This window comes from Elgaria multicarinata, chromosome 1 (assembly GCF_023053635.1).
Source record: "Elgaria multicarinata webbii isolate HBS135686 ecotype San Diego chromosome 1, rElgMul1.1.pri, whole genome shotgun sequence".
In the NCBI taxonomy this organism is placed as follows: domain Eukaryota; kingdom Metazoa; phylum Chordata; class Lepidosauria; order Squamata; family Anguidae; genus Elgaria; species Elgaria multicarinata.
The window spans coordinates 140,374,148-140,398,247 of record NC_086171.1 but is presented as its reverse complement, the minus strand read 5'-3'; the positions used below and the strand labels follow the sequence as shown (position 1 = coordinate 140,398,247).

The following is a 24,100-nucleotide window of genomic DNA, read 5'->3' as shown; positions in this document are numbered from 1 at the left end:
TTGAAGTCCTAGAACAAGCCATTGTTTTCAGGGTTGTTTCTACACCACCCCGGCCACCCACCCTTTTCAGTTCCAGGTAACGTGACATCCCACACCCAGTGAGGCTAATTATGCATCTCACAACCGTCTCATATGGGGAGGGAAAATAAGACACCGTGGCTTATTTCCCTCTCCATTCCTACAGACCCAATCATTTAAACTCCAGAGTTACTTTTTCTGCTCTGAACCTTTTGAAAACTTGTTCTGGAAATCCTGTGAAGCAGTTTGGGGAAGGTTGTTTTACTTAGGCTCCCTTTGCTCCAGATATAATTTCCTTCATTTTATGACTAGCCTCATTAGATGTTAAAATAAACATAGTTGGTCAAGGATTCTGACTTCCATTTTAGCAGCGATTCTTCTTTGTTTTTAGGTCAGCCTGAATAATTTCAGAACTCTTGCTTTTCACTTGTTTTGTTTATCAAAATTTCAGATTTATTGAGGGCCTTTGGTTGCATAACTAAGCAAATATGGCTTGGCCTTGCATGGGTTTTAGATTTGATGAAAGGCTCTTTTGCTCTATGCCGCCATGTCAGGGAAAAACCAAGGATTGTACACCCAGAAATGATTGCCTTAATTCTCAGCTGTCTGTTAGTTATGGATACATATTCTGATATTATGAAGCCTTGATTCAAGGACTTGTGGTTAGTCATACCATGTTTTTTATTTCATAGAAGTACATAACTCCTTATCTTATAATGATGAAATTAGTCCTGATCATCACAGCTTCTTTCTGGTATTGCTAATTCCAAAAGCTGAACAAAGGACAGGACTGTAGTCGTACCCCATCTTTCACACTGACCTTTCAACATGAGTACTTGAATGATGTAAGGTAGTACCAAGGCAGCTCTAATTAAATCTTCCAATCATTATTGAATCCATGGATGGTTTGTGGCCTGCTCCCTTCTTTCTAAAGTGTCTGTTGCCACCAGGCTGAGAAAGATGTTTAAGGAATATTACACTTCTCCACCCCTCCTGCAGTTCTTAGGTTGAAATGAGGATTGTGAAGCCTTTCTCATAACCCCAGAGTTCTTTTATCCCAAAGCCAGTTCCCAGGTTGTGTATATACTTGTTTTCTTCATCATGCAAATTGAACGCCTCCTATTAACCTACTGTAGACAATGATGAAAGGTGTGGGTGCTTTTAAGTGTACAATGAAAGGTTCGCAATAATTTGTGTTTTTGTTATTATTGAGGAGGTAGCACTTTGCTGTAACTAAGCAGGCAGGTGCTATTCCTAAACCATATAAAGATACTGAAGCTACAAAAACCAGCCCGAGTCTGAATAAAGGCAATACATAGTTGTACAAATCAGCTTACATTACCAGCTGTGTTGGGGAGTGGCTCTTTCCAGCAACAGTCAGTGAATTTGCAAGCTTTTAGCTAAGTTGTTTAAAAAATTCCGATTGTGGAAAGGTGCTATTACAGGTCAACTGCAATGGTTTATTGCATAACTGTGTTTTGCTAGCTATCTTTAGGGATCTTAGCCAAGGTCAGCAAGAAGGTTGCAACGAAGAGTGTGTATCGCTGCAAGAGGGAGATGAATGTTAATATGTATGTACGCAGTAATCTCATTAGTAAAAAAATCCCATTGTTCTTCAGTGTATGCACATCAACCCCCTGATCTTATTTTAGTGAAATATCCTATTGATTTTAACCACTCTCTTGCAGTCCAGTACATGGATTCCTTTGTCTGCCACTCTCTCTTGATGTGCCATTTTCAACATCAATGTGATGATCTGGAATGAGCTGCATCAAATGTTTTGATATACTCTGTCAGAGAGAAACAAATCCTTCAAGACACCCAATAAAAAGAATGATCTATTAAGCATCACAAATGTATTCCTAGCAATGAAGTTATGATTTAGCTGTTCTTAAACTTTGACATACTTTTCATTACTAATGTTACTGATCACTACAAATACCTGCTGATGTTACTGATTTGATATGTGGGGTGTTTCCCCCCTCAATTTGCTTGGCATAATTATTAGTTTTTTTCTGAAGGACTTTATTTTTTTATTTTTTATTTTGGAAGGGGAACTTTGGTATATCAATTTGTGGTGCTTCCTAGCTGATTACTAATGACAATAAAAGTTTCAGATGGGACTTAAATAAAACAAGTAACTCATAAAAAACTTGGGTCTGCAAAACAAAAGCAGGCAATTGATTGCAGTCAGGAGGCCTTTTCAGGGGACATTTTTATCAGAGGTAGCTGTTTTATACCTTCAGCTATTCATGTTTATAAAGCCAGGTCTAATTTGCGCAGAGAGCCTCCATGGCTAGAGGAGGCTACCCCCCCTCAGGCAGCCTCCCTGTGCTTGTGGAGGGTATCCAACAGAGATGAGGGTGAGCAGAACTAGCACGCTCCTTGCTCACTCCCTGTTCTAGTATATAGAGACCACACACTTTTACAACACCTGCATAGTGCTTCTGTCTCTGTGGTATCTGAGAAATAGAATGTGTGGGCCATGTTCTTCTATATCAAAATTTACAAAATGACCTAAGAGAGGCTAATTTCCCCTTTATTAAGAGCTCCTTTTGGAAGATTTATTGTCATTCTAAAAGCTTTCTCTTTAAGTGATAACTCTATTCACATTATTGAAAAAGTACTTAAAGGAGCAATTCTATTGTTCCCAGACATTGTCTGAGAGGTTATACGATTCTGGGGTTTCTTCTCTCCCCCCTGCTCCCTGAGGTTGGGTACAGTGCTCCAACTTCGGAAGGGGAGTTGGGGATCCAAGGCCCTTGCCCCCTTGAAGCTGGTGTAAAAAGAACTGCACTGGCTAGTCTCCTAGATCAGAAAAAGGAGGCATTTCAGTAGGTGGGGAGGGGAGGAGGCCGGAGAGGCCAGGGTATGAGCTATCCTGAGGCCTGTCCAGCCTTCTTACCTCCATCTCCAAAGTGCTGTCACTAGAAACCCCATCTAGCAAAAAAAAAAAAAAAAAAGGGCAAAAGGACGGGGAGGTGAAGTTTGACTCTGCTGTTTCTCCTGCTCTGCATTGAAAGACTGGAAGCCTCCGAGTTCAGAAGCTTCCAATCATCAAGCGTGCAGTCAATAGGATTGTGCCCTAAACTCCTTTTTCCCAAAATACAAATTAGGAATAACTTCCTTTTGAGTCCTCTGTAAATGTTCACCAATAGTACTTTTTAAAGTATTTACTCTGTGACTTGCATTTAAGGTGAATTCTCACCTGTACTTATATCACTTGCTGACAGAAGTGTCAAATGATGAAACAGACATTGCAGATCTGATAGTAGGCGTATCACCTCTGGACAATGTTTTCCAATGGAGATGGTAGATATGTTCTATATACATGTATTAGTTAGGCAGGCTCTCCCAACTTTGGGTCTCCAGATGATGTTGCACTATAGCTCCAATCATTGCCATCAACATGGCCAGTGGTTGGAGATGACAGGAGTTAAAGTCCAACAGTGACATGTAATGAATGGCTAGCTATGGGTTATTTAACCCATAGTTAGTTGTGGCTGCAAGCGAATGCACTGCCTCCCTGCATGTTCATTACTTCCACTTTTCTAATCAACACAGGGAATGCCCTGTTATTGTTATGTCCGAACCTGGAAACTGGGTTGTTTTGGAGTTAACCCATGATTTATTATTGGGTGACTCTGGGTTGTTTAACTGCAAAACAACCAAGAGTTTCCAGGTTCGGGTGTAACGATAAAACTGAAGCAGGCGGACAGAACTAGCTCACTCACTTGGTCCCATTTACTCACAAACATTTGTTAATTATGGGTTGTTTGATCGTGTGAACTAGGTCATAATCTGAGACCCAAGATGAGAAAGGCTGAAGTAGGCTGTGCTATTTTGGCCTACTGTATTGGCAATTGTCCATTGCTTACAGGTCTAGCTAGTAAGCATTAGAGCTGGCCTGACAAAGATTTTCCACTGTTGACATGTAGGAGTGTATAGAGCTGGATTTATATCTCTATGGCATCTACTAATGTTAAAGGTATGCATTCTCTTGACCTGTCTGTCCTGAGTTTAGCTTTTCCCCTGTCAGAAAAGGCTTAGAGGCGGTTGAATTTGGCATTTCTGTCAAGCATGCAGCTTCTATTGTCTCTGAAATCGCTTACTTAGCTGAGGTTGCAGTTTGCTAAGGAGAGTTTATTCCAACAGTTTTTGCAGAAACTATTTTTATGAAGAAACCAAAAAGCTTTCTTTAGGTTGTATACTAATAAAAGTATGTTGAGGGAAGACAAATGGTTTCCCCCACATTTAGTCTTTTACCTAGTTTAAGAGTTGAGTACTTTTCCACAACATTCTTGAGTTAATATGTAAAAATATTGGTCAGCAGAAAGCATTGTTTAGGCTTATTGCTCAAGAATACAACATTGTTCCCTGAACTTTGCAAAAAAGGGTCTGCTAAAGGATGTTTGTTAACTGGGCTACAGGTTACTTCACCTTTAGGTATCTGGATACTGACAATATGTTGCATACAATTTTAAATAATTTATTTCCTGCAATATCATATATGTAGTTTTTAATAAGTAATGTGAAAGCTGACCTGTGTGTTTTTGTGATATTGTGTTATAGATGTCTTCTTAAAAGTAGCTATTATTTCTCTGGGATGAAATCATCAAAATAAACCAACCAGATATATGTCTATTATCTGAAGTCTCTGCCATCAAATACCTGTCTTCCTTTCCCATAAGACGGGATCCAGTGAATGCAAGTCAGACAGCCTGAAGGACTCTAGAACAGCGGTTCTCAACCTGTGGGTCGGGACCCCTTTGGGGGTCGAATGACCCTTTCACAGGGGTCGCCTAAGACCATCAGAAAACACATATTTCCAATGGTCTTAGGAAACTGTATTGACTGAACTATGTCATGTATCATCTTTTGTATTATTAAAGCTATTGTTATGTATTATTTTCATTAGCAAACCATCCCATGACAATGGATCGTGTAGAGAAGAACGAAAATAATTTTATGGTTGGGGGTCACCACAACATGAGGAACTGTATTAAAGGGTCGCGGCATTAGGAAGGTTGAGAACCACTGCTCTAGAACATAAGAGAATATAATAAATGTTGTTTGGACAGGTCTCAGCCCTATACCTTCTAGGTTTTTGGCCCAATCAACTAGATTGGGACAACTCTAATAACCTATATGTTAGATAAAATAGAGTACTAGGAGGTTGGGGGTATGTACTACATAAGAACATAGGAGCCTTTCTGGATCAGAGTTTCCAAGGATCAACTTTAGCCCAACATTCTGTTTACACAGTGACCTACCAGCTGCTTTTGGGAAACCCACAAGTAGGACATGAGTGCAATAGCACTCTCCCTGTTGTGTTCCCCAGCAACTAGTATACATATCCACATATCTACTACCCTTATCTGACAGCCTTATTTAGGTTTTCTTTTTTCATCCAGTCAAGTTTCCAGCCCTTTTTAACTACTGTCCACTTGTGCTGCTATTGAGTCAGAAAATTACTGGGTATTCAGGAAAACAGCACATCGTAGGAGATGTTTAATTGGTTGGACGAGCCGAGGAGGAAATATGCAGGGCCAGCTCTTCCTTGGGCATCTGATCTTGAGCATCATGAAATGGCAGCAAATTGTGGGTTTTATTATTTTGATGATGTTATTGGCGATAAAACATTGTCTTTATACTGCCAGGAAAAGGGAGATGTGCTTGTGAGGTGTTTCTGTATGCATCAGGAGAGAAAATGATTTGACTGGCCTTAGGTTCTATGCGTCTGGATTGCCGGAGTGTGGTGGTGGGGAATGAGTATACAGAGTATACATAGAGCTTTATAGATGTCTTGACTAAATGATAAGAGAATTTTGTGAATGTTTTTCTGAACAGATGTCGGCAGATTGGCAAAGCAGTATCTTGAAAAAGACCTTTTGGTGCCAGATCTTGTCTTCACACGTGTAATGATGACAGAATTGGATAAAATGCAGACTCAGCCTTGGTTACTTGATGGTAAGAGAGTTTTCTTTTTTTAGCTTGAGTTCTAACAGAAACAGTTATGCCCTCTCCACCTTCTACAAACCCTTTTGAATTTGATTTACATAACATGCTATTTGTGGAAGCGTAATGTAACATGAAAACAGTCAAGACCACACTGAGCCTTTCCAATATTTTTAGCAACTGGCAGTGGAGTAAGGAGGTAAGGGGAAGCATCTTGAGAACTTCTAAGGACAGAGTATTCATAGTCAAACCTTTGCCAACTATGAATATTGAATAAAGTTTGGGAAAAGTATGGGTTTCTGTCACAAAGGTGCATTTATTGAGTGGTAGAAGAAAAGTGACAACAGTCTAAGCCATCTGAGCTTGGATCAATAAAGTTACTTGCCTGAGTAAGCTTGGAGTATTACGTTGAAATATTCCTCTCCTAACTGCATATATTTGGATTTTTCCTCAAGTGTTCCTTTGGCATCCCTGGAACAGTGCTACTTGCAGCTGGCAATTGGCTAATATTGATTTGATTAGCAAGGCCAGCACACAATTATTTTCTAGCAAGCACATATTTTCTAAAGCTGAAATCTTGATGAAGAAAGCATAAAAGCCTGGTGTGTTCTCTCCCCTCTTTGAAAGATATTATTAGAGGTAAATAATCCCCTTCTTGATATCCTGTGTTTCACTGTGTTATAACTGTGGGTTCCACTTCCATCTCTGGTTGAGTCCTTATGAGCTTTGTGCGGACTTCTCCCTATACCTGAGTGACACACCACAACATGGCCTCCTTGGTGGTTCTAATGCCAGTCCAGGTCCAGGCCCGATTCAAAGTGCTGGTATTAACATTTAAAGCCCTAAACGGCTTGGGGCCAGGCTATCTGAAGGAACGCCTCCTCCCATATGTACCTGCCCGGTCATCCTCAGGGGTCCTTCTCCATGAGCCCCTGCCAAAGGAATTGAGGCAGGTGGCTACCAGGAGGAGGGCCTTCTCTGCTGTGGCACCCCGGCTGTGGAATGAGCTCCCTAAGGAGGTTCGCTTGGCACCTACATTATATGTTTTTAGACGCCAGGTGAAGACCTTTTTATTCTCCCAGCATTTTAACAATCTATAAATAAATTTTAACTTGGTGTTTTAAATTTGTAATTTCGCATTGCTACTGTTTTTATCTGGTTGAGCTTTTATGTTGTATTTTATATTATGGTTTTATACTGTTGTTTTATACTTTGAATGTTTTTAATTTTTGTGAACCGCCCAGAGAGCTTCGGCTATTGAGTGGTATAGAAATGAAATGAAATGAAATAAATAAATAAATAAATGTCTTTGGTTTTTCAGGAGGCTAACGAACACCTTGTATCAAAAGGTCTACCCTTTTCTCCTATAATCTCTATAGCTCTGTTAATTGTGAAGATATAAAGGAAAGTGTGTGTTCTTTCAAATTGCTCAATACACCCATCTTCCACTATTATGGCCAATGAGTGCAAAAACACTGGGATAATTGAAAAACACTTTGCACTTGGTGTTACAAAATAAGTTTTTATGAATAGATTTAAATAGTTTTCAAACATATCAGGCTGTGTTTAAATTCTGGCTATTCTTCATGGATTCACTTTACTCACTTATACATATGCAATTAATGCATTTATTTATTTTAGAGCACAACCCTATGTATGTTTAGACAGAAGTCCTACAACCTCCAGCATTCCCCAATAAGCATACTGAATTATAATAACTCCCATGGGGAATAACTACTTCCTTCTTACTATCTCTTTATCTACCTTATCCATTTTAAATGCTGTCTTCTTTGATTCTGAATAATTAATTTTATACCAGAAATAAACTGAACTCTTCAAGTAATTTTAAAAGTTTATCAAATGTTTCCCTGGATCCTATGCAAACAATGCTATATAATATGCACATAAATTTAACTTAAATCCTTTGTTTCCTTCCCTTTCTTCTTGATTTCTGACAGCTTCAGCCATGGGCTCTATGGAAAGTACAAACAAAAATGCATCTAATTCATAAATATTGATGCTGTTGGGCTTGTATAAGTCATCTTAATCCATCTGATAAATTTACCTGCATTCTATATTTATTAAGGACTTGATATAAATACTCCCATTCTAAGCAATCAAATGCTGTTTTTGGATCAAGAAAAATAATCCATACGGTGCTTCCAATAGCCTTACAGAATTATACTGATTAACTTCCCAATATTTACTAGTGATTGGGAAGCCTTTTTAAACCCTGTTTGATTCTCACCAATATATTTCCCTATTTAAATTAATTGCTTTGTCAGAATACTTAGTCATATTTTACCATTTTGATTCAAAAGGGCTATTTCTTATTATTCTGGCTTAAGTACATCCTTGCCTTGTTTTTCAGTTACTGTTACGTTCATTCTTTCCATGTTTCAGGAAATAAAGAGGATGTATTTTAAAGATTAATAAGCCATCTTTCAATATAAATATTTGTAGGATGGCTTACAAAATAACAAATAGAAGGCAAAAGCAATAATAAAACAACAATAAATCAAGACATAGCAGAAGTCAGGATAAAAAACCACAGTAAAATTGAAAGTTAAAAAGCCTGGGGAATTATAAAGGTGCCTAAAGGACATAAAAATAGACACCAGGTGAAAATACCTGGGATAGTCACTCTACAATTGGGGACCATCATCAGGAACCACTTCACTTCAGAGGGCAAGACCACCAAAGCAGGGCCTCTGGAGACTATCATGGCATAAGAGAAGGTTCATGTTGGAAAAGGTAATCCTTTAGATAGCAAGGCCTCAAACTGTTTAGGACTTTAAGGACTTTGAATTGTGCTTGGAAAAGAGTACTGGACAGAAAAAAAACCCAAGCCTTTAGCTCAGGGATAAAGAACATGTGGCCCTCGAGATTCCCACCACTGCTTCAGCTTAATCTTTCTCTGTGAAAAGTGGCACATAGGTGTCTTGCTCGCTTTCGTCTCCTTACTGTATGACTAAGCTGTGAGACTCCTCAGTCTGCCTTCTGTTAACATGAAACAATGTGCTCTCTCTGTGTTGCTGAAGTATGACAAGTAGCAACTGGTAGGTGGGAGGGAAAGACCAGAGCCAAGATAAATCACTTATAGTAATTTCATCTGTGCTCTATGAACAGTGTGAGCCATGGCTCACTTTTGCTAATTTCCCCCCCAAGAGAGACTTGATCCAAGGTTTTTATTTTTATTTTTTAATTTTTAAAAAGAAGTTTCTATGATACAGATAATTTGACAAATTACCATGGGGGCAGTTGACTGCTAGTATTTCTAAACCCTGACTCCATAATGAAGCAGAAAAGGGAGGGAGCAAAAGGAGAAGAGAAAGATAGATATACCTCTCTCTCTCTACTACAAAAAAATTAACCCTGGCTACTCTCACTCACAGAGAGCCAAATTACATGAAACATTAATCACATAGCAGTTCCTCATTGGTGTAAATGGAGGCTTTTTCATTTATTAACTCCTTGAAAAATAGTGAAGATCACTGACCTAGTCTGTTTTGCTCTTTGCTCTACGCAAGAGCTATTTGGAGGTAGCAGGAAATGTCTGCACATTTGGTTGAATTAAAATGGGGCTTTCCTATACCTCCAGTCTAACCTGCAGCTATGCACTGTTGAAACACAAAGTATTCTGCAAATAGGCCAGAGTGTGTCCTGAATGGCCCAGTGGAAAATTCTGTAGTATTTGGCCTCAAATAATAACCACTTCACTCACTCACCTCTGTATGTTAGCTTCGTCCTTGGGAAAAACGGGAAGTCTACATTGGGGCTTCATGAGTATGAGACACTGTGTGGAGCACTGATGGCAAGAGTGTGATGGAATAGAGAAGCACACAGTTAACCCAATGAGAACAAGACTTAAGAGGAGTCTTTTATAGAAAAAGAAATCAAGAGGGCTTGGTTTTGTGAGCTTAAATGAAATCCTGACAGGTTACAGCTGTAGCACCTGTGAGGATACAGATCTATCTTGTCATGCTTAATCACTGAGATACAGAAAGGAATTATTTTCCATCCTTCCTGCTGAGGGTATCTGTCAAGAAATCAAAACTGTTTTAACTTGTCTAGCAGCTCTGGGAAGCCTGATTGTCCATCCCTTCTATATTAACAACTAGGCCTGAAACTGAATGTTGGCTGAACAGAATTAATATACCAAAGAAGCAGAAGTCCACATTCTGCCTCTCCAATGAGGGTGCTGAATAAACTGGGCAGAGGAGGAACAACAGTTCTGCCCAAGAAGGCAGATCAGATCAAAAAGACTATTTTGTTGTGGCCAGGGACCTTTGATGAAAGAAACTGCGATAGCTAAGCTAGGAAGGACTTCTGCTACTTAGTGTAAATAGTACATTGGGCAGAAGCTGTATAAGGTGCTTAATATATCTACATTGGACTGCATGCTTTGTATGGGAAAGGTTGTGGAAAGGGCTTCTTTCCTGCCTTTGGACTGCAGGATCCCTTGGAGTCTGTACTCATGGCCCCAAATTGGGCAGGGTACTGGGTTATGTCTCATGGAATTAAATTTATTTAATTACTTTTTTGATTTAGTGCTTATGATGAACAAGTCTCTTTTGTGAGATCTAACACAACAGTTAATTTTTGCCTCTCTCGGGTTCACAGCATTTTGCTTGCCCTTTAGAGTCACTGTGAACTGATAAAAGAAACTTCAGGTCTAAGAAATAAAATTCGGGATCAGTTAATCTGGATTATTATTATTATTATTATTATTATTATTATTATTATTATTATTATTATTATTTGTGGAAAAAATGATTCTGGAAATGATTACTCTACACATCAGTCTAGTAGAAAAAGACCAAGTGGCAATATATTGTTGTCAACTTAAAATAGATAGGGGTCTCCCTGCTGGGCCTGTTCAGACAACACGCAAAGCCATGGTTAGGCTGCTAACCCTTTTGCAGCAAGTAGTTAGTGAGCATGTTTCAACCATGGTTATGTAGCCACCATGGTTAGGAATGGTTCACATGACACACTAAGACATAATGCTTAGTTCAAAATGCTTAACGGTCATGTTGCCTGAACAGAGCCTTTTTATATTAAGTGTTGCGTCCACCATCACAAAATGGCTGTCAAGGGATAATAAATATTTATTTTAAGAGTGTTTAAAATAAAATAAAAGATAATTCAGGGGCTTTGACAGGGGCCTTGGCAGGGGCCTGGGGGCACACTGGCACCTGCGGGCACTGGGTTGCTAACCCCGTCTTAACAGAAGCCAATTAAGGAACCTGTTTGTTATCAAAGGTGCAGAGCCAATAATAAACTCCTTTGTATCCTTGTCTCATTGGTGGAACATCAGCAGTGGCAATTGTCTAAAAAGGAAATGCCATGAAGTGGCAGCAAATTGTTCGTCATTTAATTTATTATTACTGCCAGGAATAGGGAGAGGTACTTGTGAGAATTTTTTTGGTGCCAAATGGAAGCTTAGAAGGATCTAATGCGTTCAAGTGCAAGAGTTCTATCTGAGCATGAGCATGGCCAGGATTTATACAAACACTATTTGCTCATTTTTACATGATTATGATTTAGTCAATATTTGCCTCCCCTCTTTTAAACATCCCCCACTAAATTACATATCTGTCGGGCAGTGATATAAAGGGGGTGGTTTGCATGGGCTGAAACAGCCAGTGACTTGAATAAATGTGTCATTCTTGAAATACTGCAGTTTGTGGAATGGGAAATAAATTGTTGCCAAGGTTCTAGAGTGTTCGACCCTGCGACATAAAGAAAGCAGTGTAGGCTTCAGGCCCCAGGCGCAGTTGCACATGGCTTGTGGTACTTCTGTGAAAGATCATGTTGTTTCCTTATGAATGACATGAACTAAAGCTTCACCTCTCTTATAGTGATGTTCGCTGTTTTAAAGGAAATGTATAAATGTAGTCAAGCCTGCTGGTAGAAAAAGAAAGCACTGTATATTTATCGAAGAAAAAATCCGTTTGTTCTTTCACCAGCTCTCTGTGGTTTTACCTTTGCTTCACCATTAACTTCCTAGTTTGTCGATGTTATGCAATCATAAAGTGGTATATCCTTGCCTTTTGAATGTGTGGGCCCTTTCACACATGCAAATACAAACCTGTGTTTGCCGCAGAATGTATACTTTAAAAGGGAGCAGCAGCCAATCCTTTGTGATTTACCTTCACATTTAAAATGCCTTAGATATTCTAGAAGTGAAACATGTGAAGCAGCCCTAAATTAACTAGGATTTTTTTTAAGACCAACTGTTATAAGATGTTCTCCCTGGCATAAATTGAACTTTATGGTGGAAAGGCTGCCAGACCATGCAGACTGGTGGATCCATTTCAGTGGGTTGGTGAATCCAGCTCCAGGTTTCAATCAGAACTGGTCAGAACTCTAAAGAAGCTATCGAAGGTACAAGGTCAGCAGCCTGTACTGGTGACAGAAAACCCCTTGGTATCATTGGCCTATCTGATCTGGGAAACATTATGGTAATCAGTCAGATATTGAGTAACATTCGAGATAGGAGCATAGGAATCTGCTATATACCAAGTAGTCCGCGTAGCTTAGTATTATCTGCACTGATGGCAGCAGAGTTTCAGACAAGGGTCTTTCACAGTCCTACCTTGAGATGCTAGGCATTGAATCTAGAGGTGGTGCATGCAAAGCATTTGTTTTCCCACTGAGTATGCGCTTTCCCTTGGGCATGTCTGGGCAATGAAATTGGGGACCTCCTGCACCCAAAGCAAGATTCATAGCCCTGGATTTTTTTATTATTATTTATTATTACTTATTACATTTCTATACTGCCCTATAGCTGAAGCTCTCTGGTCGGTTTTTGAAAGGTATCGGAGGCTGCTCGCTTCCAATACAGAACAAACAGAATTTAGACTACTGAAGATTACTTAGCATTTCTTTACTGCTCTGAACATTAAGCAAATATCATTTTGAGTGCAATTCTATCCGTGCCTACTTAGAAATAAGACCCATTAGATTAAATGGGACTTACTTTCAGGTAAATGAGTATAGGATTTCTGACTTAGATTTTTACTTCATGTTGATCAATGGACCTTAGAGCCATGCTTGAGCGAGTGCAATATTGTAAGTATGCCCTTTCAGCTAACTTTTTCTTCTCAAGATCAAGTGGGCTGTGCAATAAGTACAGACTTGCACTTTTTATTTATTTCTGTGTAATAAGTTGTTCGGCCTTGAGGTCTATGTCAGGCCAAGCTCAGAGACAGACCCCAGCTGCTGTGACATAGTCTTCTGCCTGGAAAATATACCTCCAGTTGGAAAAGTACAGCTCTTGTGTGATTTAAGGTTGGATTTGTAGTAGAATGAAGGACTCATGGGGCTCTACCAGTTCAGAAGGGAAACTACATTTTGGAATGCTCTCTTGCATAGAAAAACAAATCTCCAAGTAGAAATAGGCTACAGAGATTGGGCTAGTCTAGAATAATTATCTCCGCTATGCTACTTTTCTACTTGAGATTAGTTTTGGTGTGTTTGAATGGAAGTATGTGTGTGTTTCTTTAAGATGCAGAAACATACCAATTAGTTATGCCCTACCTTCAGTCCAAAGTGTTACAGACTAGTCTTACCATCACCTGCTTTATGTGTACATTCAGTCTATGACTGAGTATTTTGGTGTGGTATAGAAAACTGCAGTCTGTTATGAACCAGTTCTAGAGACTGATGATTCCTGCCTGAAGTTCTTACTAGGCACGGAGTGTAACATGCCTCTGAATAGGTAACAACAGTGGGAGAGGGCTATCACCCTCTTGTACTGTTCGTTGTCTTCCCAGAGGCATTTGGTTGGTCACTTGTGGCAAACAGGGTGCTGGACTTGATAGGCCTTTGGTCTGGACTCTTCTTATATAAGAGATTTTGCATTTGGTGTGAGGATCGAAACAGTAATAGGTCATCTTTGAATGTGGCTATTCCTTTGAATTTGCTGCTCTTCAGACAATGATGGATAAAGCAACATACCATTTTTTTTATTTCATTGCATATGAGGCAAGATAAGTTTCACATGGTAATTCAAGCACCCTCATTCTTTTGTATCAATGGTGTGGGGAGCAGCCATCCAAAGCTGATTATGTTGTTTCTGAATCCTATAGCAGTTCTATAAACTGGGGTCTTCTTTTGTTAATAAATTCCAAACTTGCTCCAAACTTTTGTTAAAGGTTTTTTTGTTTTTTTGTTTTAAATATATCTCTTTTGAATATAGGTTTTCCTAGAACATTAGGCCAAGCTGAAGCACTTGACAGAATATGTGAACTGGATCTAGTCATAAGTTTGAACATCCCATTTGAGACCCTAAAAGACCGCCTAAGCACACGTTGGATTCATCCAGCTAGTGGGAGAGTATATAATATGGAATTCAACCCACCTCATGTACACGTAAGTCCTACCATGACAGTGTGACTTGATAAGAGAAAGCACGGGCAATTCATCCATGAGTCAAGATGTCTTCTACTTTAAACCACACTGAATCTCATTAAGATTGCAGGGTGACTTTGGGCTAGTCACTGACTCCCAGCTTAAGCTACCTCGCAGGGTTGTAGTGAGTATAAAATGGAGAGGAGTAGGATAGTGTAAGCCGCCTTGGGTTCCTTGCAAGAGGAAGGAAGGTAGGATATATAAAAAAGTAATAGATAAATATAATTGGTGAATTAACTTAGTGCTTATATTTTCTAGATAACATCTAACTAAATAAGTGGTGAAAAGGGTGCAAATACTGGAGAGAGGCAGGAAAGGCCAAGCCAGTGGGGGCACAAAAGTTGTGGTTTTATACTATTAAGTAGTTCCAATATTATAAGAATTACTAATGCATTTTGGCATTGATCTTTATCATGGCAAATCTCCCTTGCAGTTCTACGCTCACACGCATGCTGCCTTCTATCCAGCAGTTGGCAAAAGGCGTGAAGCTCTTATTGCCAAATTGCGGATGGAATTTTTGAGTAAAGCATCTTGTCTCAGAACCTTTTGTGTGTAGCTCTCCTGCAGAATAGGCTGTCTGTCAACAGGCATTCAGGGTGGCTTATCCCAGCAAGCAAGGAAAGAGGGTGAGGTCTAAATTGGGGTGTAATTTCCCTTCTGCTGGAGTCAAACAAGTTTTAGCATTTCATCTTGTGGATTTTTGTTTGTTTGTTTTGTGTTATTTGAAGAAAGGGCACAATCCCACCTAACCTAGGCACTTCTAAATCCCATTGATTTCAATGAAAGAGATTTTAAGTCTGTACTTAATTTTTCCAGTTAAAATAAATAGGATGTGAAGATGCTTGAGTTTGGCCGGATTTTGTTCCAAGTTCCTAAACTCATATGCCAGCAAAATAGGCTCAAAAGTGCCATAGTTTTGATCAGAATGTTAGCGAATTCTGATTTATGTTTAGTGTAAAGTGTGAAGAAGCTCCCAGCTGTCTTATTACTGCCACTACTCCTCTATTTGACCCTAGATTTTGAGTGAGGGGAACTTCAACATTTGTGAGTTATTATATCGAAAGAGGCAACTGCTAGCTCATACTGCAGCTGCTGCTTCTGGTCAAATTCAGCCTCTTTACTTTCTGCCTCCCTTTAGCAAAGTGTGCAGCATGAACAAATGATCCAACGCAATAAAGAAGAATAATCCTTGGGTGGACAAATGTCAAACCCAGGGTCCAAATTTAAGAGGCCTTTGTTAACATGAGGGATAAGAGATGAAGAAGAAAGCAATTAGGTAGAAACGAAAGAGTTTATTTCCTAAACTAGACAGTCTTAAAGAGTCCCAAAACATATATACAAGATGCACGGGTCATCCATGTTGCTCAGTTGAGTACATAATGATGGCCTCAAAAATGATAAATTGCAATGGGAATAAACCCCACTTTTATTCCTGTAGACCCTGGGGAGGGGAAGCCTCCAATCAGAAGTGGCAAGAAAGCTTGATATATCCAGCATGTAGGCACAGAATGTCTGTGAAGATGGGCTATGAACATTTTCCTGGAAGATAGAAGTAGGACTTTCTCTTTACTCCTGGTAGATATGACGCATTAGAAGGAAATTCCCACCTGTGTACTATGAAGATGTTTTGTGATGTGAAAAAACAGGTCCTCTATTATGGAGATATAGATCACTGGGCCAAAGATAAAAGATTTTTTTTAAGTGGCAGGCATATTAACCTTATGCCTTTCTCCACTACAGTGACCACAGCCCTAGATACATTGCATGCTCTTGATTTTTCATGTCATTTTACTATGCAGGGGATTGACGATATTACTGGTGAGCCATTAATCCAGCGAGAGGATGATCAACCTGAAGCTGTTGCTGCCAGGCTAAGAAAATACAAAGATGCTGCAAAGCCTGTAATGGAATTGTACAAGTGAGTTGAAGTCCAAACTCCATATAAGCATATATTAAAATGGTACAAAAAGGTATGCAGCATGTCAGTAGAATTTTCATATTAATTAGAAAGTTCTTTCTTTGCCCAACTTCTTGCCTTCTAAAACCATTAAACTTATTTTGCTTGTTTGAACTTTGGCTAATGGAACTGTGCAGTCCACAACTGTGTATGTTGAATGAAAGAAGTATAATGGTTTTAATTTGACAGAAGAGTTCGGTCTGCATGCCGTTAGCGAGAAGTGCCCTACAGGCCTTTGGTTTGGAGAGATCATCACCTTTTAGAATTCATATACTATTGTTAAGAACAGCCTTGAATTTAACAACTTTGCCTGGTAGCCATTGGTGACCAGGAATTCTATTCAGGTGAGTGAATTAGCTGGCAGAGGAGGAACAGACTGACCTATCTTTCCTCAGTCAGCCTGCTTGGTTTCTGTGTGAGGCCTGCAGGAAGGGAAGACCAGCACAGAAACACTGCGGTCTGGTGAAGGAAAGATGGAGTGAATTGTTTCTTTGATAAAAGACAACGGTTTCTTTTTTAATAGCTAGCCAGTGCTAGAAGCCTGTGTTTCTGGGCTTCACCTCTTCTGCAGCCAATGTGGAAATGCAAGCTACTAGTCTTTTGGCATGCTAGTAAAAAAAAATTTGGCAGATTAGTAATTATTGTGGACAAATTTACAAGGCTGGTTAATTGTGTACAAGGCTTGAACTTGTCGAGTGACTTAGTATTATAATATGCTGGTGAAGCCGGGTCATCTCCCTAAGCATTTTAATCAGTGGTACAGTTAGGTAATTTTGGATTCTAGGCGTAATGGTCATAAGAACATAAGAAGAGCCCTGCTGGATCAGACCAAGGGTTTGTCTAGTCCAGCATTCTCTTCACACAGAGCCAACCAGCTGCCCATGGGAAACTCACAAGCAGGATCTGAGTGCAGGAGCACCCACGCAAGTTGCCCCTACAATTGGTGTACGTAGGCATTCTGCTCTGGAGGTAGCAAAGAGCCATCAGGACTAGTTAGCCATTGTTAGCCTTCTGCTCCATGAATTTGTCTAGCCCCCTTTTAAAGCCAGTCATCACTGCATCTTGGAATTCTATAGTTTAACTATGCACTGTGTGAAGAAGTACTTCCTTTTATTTGTCCTGAATCTGCCACCAATCATCTTCATGGGATGACCCTTTTGGATTCTAGTATTATGGGAGAGGGAGAAAAAATTCCAATGCCCCCCACCCCCTTTAGATGACAATGTATATTACTTCAAAATGCTGTAAGGCAGCCCTGCTGAGTTTGGGGAGCTTCTGCTTATTCTGCTGTGTGGGACCCTGAATTTTTACCCCCAAATCCTGCCCTGAAGGCACCATTAGTTTTAATGGAAGTAATAGATGTATGGAAATGGCATGGTCAGCAGAACTGGGGCAGTGGTGTAGTGGAGCCAGGGTTCACGGGACACAGCACTGGCACTTTTTTATTATTATTAGCAGGGACATTGATGTCATCTTCAACCCCCTTAAGAATTCCCTGTTCCCTCTGAGCTTAGCTGCAATTCTCATGGTGGCTTAGGGGTAGCTTATTGTGAAGCACCTCTGTTTTATTCCCTTATTTTTAACTAGAAAATGTTATAGAACTGCAGTGCTAGGTTTTCTTTAAAATCTTCATTTGCTCATATAGATTTCTATCCCACTTTTCAGAAACAGAGGGATCCTACACTCATTCTCTGGGACAGAGACAAACAAAATCTGGCCTTATGTATACACTCTGGTATCCAGCAAGATTCCTCCAATCCAGGCTGAAGAAGCAAATTGAGCATCTCCAAAACAGGAACAGGAGTTAATATACTCATTTTTAATTTTTGCTTTGTTTATGGTGTGCTGTATCTGTGTTCTGCCCTTTTTAGAAACTTGCTTTTCTCCCTGGTTTTACTGGAGAATAGCTGTGGAAACACGTCTTCTTTGAAAGATTGCTATATATGGATTCCTAGTTCTCAGTATATAAAATATTTGTGCATAGACTTCAAGTAATCGTAATTGGCTATGCAGAAACAGATATTCTATAGAACCTGTTGCTCATTCCATCCCTCCAGACACAACAATTTTTTCCACATTTTATGAACATTTGGAAACTTTTTCTAACACTCCACGGTAATTTAAAAGTACACACACTACCCTGAATGTATGTGCAATACAACAAGCACTCTGGAAAATATGTACATTATAGAGGACAAATAAATGTATGTTTGAGTATTTAAGAAATGGAGAATGAAATTCATGATGGTTTAAATGTTTTGGTTCTCAGACAAAACCAACATTAAAGAATATCTATTATAAAAATGCTGCTGTAGGATGATGGAACTATTTTTTTTTAACTTGGTGGCCTGGCTTTAGGCCATCCTGTAAGCCAGGTTTCTAGAGGAGACCTATTCTGGATTTAAGAAAAGTTGCACTACTTGATTAGTATTTCTATAGCTTTAATATTGTTCAATATTGCAGTCTGTAACTTCTGTACATGCAAAATTGTTTCAAGGAAATGATCATGCGTTCAAACGTAATATCAGATCCAGGTGATCACTGATATAGCAAACAGCAAATTCCCATGACTACAGAGGCTGAAAAAAAATGTCACCGCAATTGTAGAAGTTGCTGCTGACTTAGGTCTGTGCATGTTAGGTTTGTCCATGTAAGTTGTGTCAGGATTGCTCATGTGTGCATACTAGTATTGCATATACTGAACCAAAGACTTGGGGTGCTTCCAAACGAGGATTTTATCACACCATCACCCTGCCTCATTCATGGAATTTTACGAGGACCCAGAGGACTTCCATTCATAGCCCTCCCATATTTTTCCACTGCTTCCATCTTTTTTCCTACCATGGAAAATCCATTAAGTAAGTACAAATGAATAGCTGTATAATGCTCTCTGATTGTTAGTGGTAGGCCACCTCAGTTGGGAGCATCCTGAGTTCAATTGGTCTCTTTTTGTTTGCTTGTTTTGTTTACCACCTCTGTAGAGGATGATTTGTATTGGCTTTATAACTGAGATCCTTTCTCCCCTCCTGAGTAGGATTATTTTGTTTTACATTTTCCCCTTTTGTCTAGTTTTCAAGGACTACCTGGTCAGTTTTTGACTACATAATAAAGTGAGAGTAGTTACTTTTATCCCTTCATCTTGCAGTTCCAATGTATTTTACCCTTCCTTGTACATTGCAATGTGTCATGCACCAGAATCAGACTTAAACTGAAGGTCAGCAAGCACTTTCAGTCTGTGAATAAAAACAAAACATTCTGCTATATATGTATTCTTTGATAGCTGTTCTGTTATAGATTGTTCTTGAAGTTATATACTAAGAGTGCAGCTAATACGAGCATTGAACAAATTCCTGCCAAATAATTCTAGACCAAAAGTAGAACAGAAATATCCTTTTTTCTAAAGTAGTAGTTTAAAACTTCCTTTCCTGGATGAACCAATTTCTGTATTGAATTGACTTATGAGGAATGTCGGAAACTCCCCTTGCACCATGCATAGGATTTAGGCTCTTGTTTAGTGTATATGTGAGTGCCAGCCAGGCCTCATGTCTATCCAACTCACTCACAGTCTCTCCTTTTTTTCCCTCTCTCTCTGACTGTGCATTGCACAGGAAGATCAGTAGCGATGGGCAATCTGGTCTAACATTACAGTTCTTTTTACAATAGACCCTGTAGTAAGCTTTCAAGTAACCCCAGAGTTTACCAGAACACAGTTGGTAAACCACTGTTGTAGATTCAACCCATCAAATAAAATTGGCCTCAGTTATCTGATTCAACTTAAATCCCATTAATTCTGTTCAGACAATATGCTAAGCCACAGTGCTTAAGCGTTTTGAGCTAAACATTATGGCTTAGTGTGTTGTGAGAACCATGAGTTAGCGTGTCGTGTGAACTATTCCATAACCATGGTTTGAACTCATTAACCATTTGCTTCAAAGGGGCTAGTGGCCTAACCATGGCTTAGCATATTGTCTGAACAGGCCCACTGAAATCAAAGCAAAAAGTTAGACGTGGCTAACTTAGAACCCATTGAAATTAATGGTACAAGTGCAATTAACTTGCTCTAAAAATAATCAAATGGTTCCTTCCACTTCCTGTGTTTTGCCTTCCTTTCCTCCAGCCATATTCTGTAGTCAATACAACAGTAAAGGCTTGCAGTCAGTTAAGAATTAAAAACTATTTCATTTTTAAATGGATGAATTAAAACTATTTAGGAGTTGTCCATGTTTTTAAAGGTCATAAGTGCTATTTTGAAGAGGAAAAAACAACCTGTCTCTATTTTGCAATGGGCAGAGTTTGTTTAGGAGCTTTCCTAAACTGCAAGCAAAGACTGCAACTTTCTGATTCACCACTGGAGCCTCCCGCCAGTCATGTCCCCACCAGCAGTAGATCTACACCCATGGAACCTTCTGTGGGCATAGTGTGGGCTGCCAGCATGAAAAGGAACCCCCACCCCATCCTGACCACCCTCAGATGACTGTCTGTGGGGCGTTAGGGTTACACTGTTCAATTTGTAATACAGAATCATAGAATAGTTGAGTTGGAAGGGGCCTATAAGGCCATCAAGTCCAACCCCATGCTCGAAGACAAGAACTTGCCTATCTTGATCCAAGTCTCAAGTTGCCTTATTTGATGCACTTTTAAAAGGGGGAGGGAATTAATTTTGGTGAAATTAATCTGAATTCTACTGATTAGATCCTCCCCGCCCCCCTGCCTTAAACCATGCTCATTTAATAACCAAATTATACTGACTTATATTGGGAATGGGCTTCTGCATTAGTTAATGCCACACAGGGTGAAATAGAACAAATACCCTTTGACTTTAATGGTGCAAGATTGGAGATGCCATTTTATACACGCGCTACATTTGGGGCTACACAAGAAAAAGTAGCAATGCCATTACTGTTTGAACAATTGAAGTTGCTAAGCCTCCATGTAGGCATGGGTGGAGGAGCACTAGTGCTACAAATCTGAAGGCATTGTGCAGCTTTTCTATCTCTCTCCCTCTCTCAATGAATTTTCTGCATTAAGGAAAAAGACAGAAAAGCAGTACAGATCGTAGCCTTGGTTTGGTGGGGTGCTGTTGCTGGGGAGGTTTTTTAACCACCCAAACCTTAAGCATTCCAGCCTCGGGGTGGACAATTGGAATGGTGCACCCTAGGCTGTTTGCAGGGAACCCTCTCCCTATTTATACCATTAGAATTTTAAAATGTTTTCTAAGGGGTTGTGCATTTATTCATCCCCCCACTTTACATTTTAATGCAATTTGGCCCAGGTTATTGCTCTCTCCTAAACATTTCCTGTCCACTTGTACATCTACAAATTTATGGCAATTAGCCTATATGAGCAGAAGAGTGGTCTTCTACATCTCTTCTGTGCCACAGGCTGAGAGTGAAAACTTAAAGACAGATGATGCCATAATGTTCCATATTCTTCTGAACCTCTAGAGAGAAGGCCAGAAATCTGATATAGATAGATTTTTCATTTGTTCTGTTTCTTTTCTCCTATTTTTTTTAAAGCTACAACTATATATTTAACCAATTTTTGCTGCATGGCTTCAGATTGGTTGGAGACCATTTTGGAAGTATGCAAAAAATCCTCCACTTCTGTTACAAGTCTATATGTCAGTAGAAATGTGGTACTTGTAATTCTTCTGTCTGCTCATTTTTAAATTGCAAGCCACTTTGGATAGGGAATGGCTTGCAGTTTCATTCTTTTTTGTAAGGTATAGTGTATGATTAAATGCTACATAAATAAGTTGGGGGACTTTCTAGAGAAATATCCAAGGCAGCTTGATGACCTGTAGTTGGAAGCATAACATTGGAGAAGACCCATGGAGGAGCTTTGAAATGCTCTTTGAAATGGTCTATAACAGTTCTGAGAAACATGTCTTGTGGTTTCAGTCCCAGAACTCATTTTTGTAGCACATGGAAAATTGATCTAGTATGAAACTGCTATATTGCTGTGTGAATTTTCTTCAAATATGTATTTAAATATGTATACTTTTATTCCAGGCTTAAAACACCTTCTCTTTGCTACTCTGAGTAGCTGAGCAAAAATACTCCTACCAGAGGCTATCCAGAAGTTACTGTCTATTGTTTTGGTCTTAGCTTTTTCCCAGAATCACAATCTTCCCTAATGCACCACAATTTTCACCTCATGATGTTGGCACTTTACTGTGAATCTGATGCATTTTTGAAGTTATGATCCTGTTTTTGTAATGACTGTATCTTGGGAGTAAAAGGGGGTTCTCTGTTTAGCCAGTTCTAGGCAACAGTTTTTGTATGTATGTATTGTAATAGAGGGAGGTGGGGGTATTTTGTTCTTTCATTTTTAATAGTCTCTCCTCCTGCCTCCCCAAATTCTACAGCTGTACTACCATTTGATATATGTAAATAAAGTTATCTTGGACTTATTTCATGTCTTCTCAAATGTATTCCATATAGTTAGCCAATTATTTTAGTCCACTCCAATTCTGAAAATAATAAAGATGGCTTTCCCTTTTCTTTAAATGACAAAAGGCAAGTCTAGTTTTCTAAACTGTTATCACATAAGTGAAGAGAAACTGTAACTTTCTCCCACAATAATGGAGGAATGAGACACAATGAAGAACACTACTGTCAAAAACAGAAACTCTGAGTTCACCCTTCTCTTCATTGTAGTGTGCAGTAATGAACTTGTGTAGCATTATGGATCACGTCATACTAACCCCCTAAAACAAATGTAGACAAGCTTGTGGAGGGTAATACATAAGCACATGACATAACAATCACTTCATTGGTCCATTAATCCATGCAAAAGGGGAGAATGCAATGTGGGGTTGCCAATTTTTTGCTGGCACACTTGTGTTTTGTCACTCTTAGCCATTCTAAAGAAACTTATTCCCATGGATTGCATTAATGCAACCCTACCATCTTCATAAGAAATTGACACACAATGTGTTTGATATGTGCAGAGGATGCAGCAGAACTGTGGGTAGATACTAATAGTTGGAAAGTCTGGTGTGAGATACAGCAGAGTTGCTTTATACAGAGAAAGCGTGACAACACAGTATTTAATACTGGAAGAAATAAATGCAGGCTAGAGCCAGTTTAAAAGCAGTTCAAACTAACTTTATAAGTGCTTGTATACACACTGTTGGAGAAGGCTATCTAACACTGTTTAACTACAAGCACCCCCTAACACTGGGTGTGTGAGTGTAAATGAGCAAAGGCATGAGATATGGTTGTTGCTTCCTTTAGGGAGAGACTGCACGGCACTCGCTGCAAAGGCAAGAGGAAGAAGGAAGGGGAGGGAGCAGAAAATAGGAACTGACCAAGCTATAGGACATTCTCTATTGCCCCTTAGTGTTTGCCCCATGCAAAGTTGTTCCTTTTATCCAACACCAATTCCCATTTGCTAGGTGCCAAGCCTAAAAGTAATTGGAGTTGACATCGCCTGGATACCAGGGGAAGGTAATTTCATAAGGTGGTCACCACCATGGAGAATGTCCACTTCTGGGTTGCCGCCAGATGGCAACCTTAAGGTACAACCAGCAAGTCCTCATCCAATGACTTAATGATGACATGGGTCTTGGGACTGATCTGCTAGATTAGCAGCAATGCTGTTATCTGCCACCACCACTACCCCTCAGAATTTCCTAGTCACTGAGTTTTGCTGCAATCCTCATGTAACCAGGGTGGGAGAAAGATTTTTTCTCAGCAACAATATAGAGCTGTAATCCCTGTTGTAATGCAAAGTAATTGTAGAGTG

At 39.5% G+C, this 24,100-nt stretch overlaps 1 protein-coding gene across 1 annotated transcript in view; it reads left to right on the top strand.

Moving 5' to 3' along the window:
* The window catches only part of AK4 (adenylate kinase 4), a 31,755-nt gene extending 8,991 nt beyond the window's left edge, over positions 1-22,764 (top strand). Inside the window, exons 3-7 of the mRNA XM_063137825.1 lie at positions 5,869-5,988; positions 14,183-14,355; positions 16,194-16,312; positions 18,017-19,753; positions 21,404-22,764. Coding sequence (XP_062993895.1) covers positions 5,869-5,988; positions 14,183-14,355; positions 16,194-16,312; positions 18,017-18,131 — 527 coding nt within the window. The 3' untranslated portion in view covers positions 18,132-19,753; positions 21,404-22,764. The remainder of the gene's footprint in view (positions 1-5,868; positions 5,989-14,182; positions 14,356-16,193; positions 16,313-18,016; positions 19,754-21,403) is intronic.
* The last annotated feature ends 1,336 nt before the right edge of the window (positions 22,765-24,100 follow it).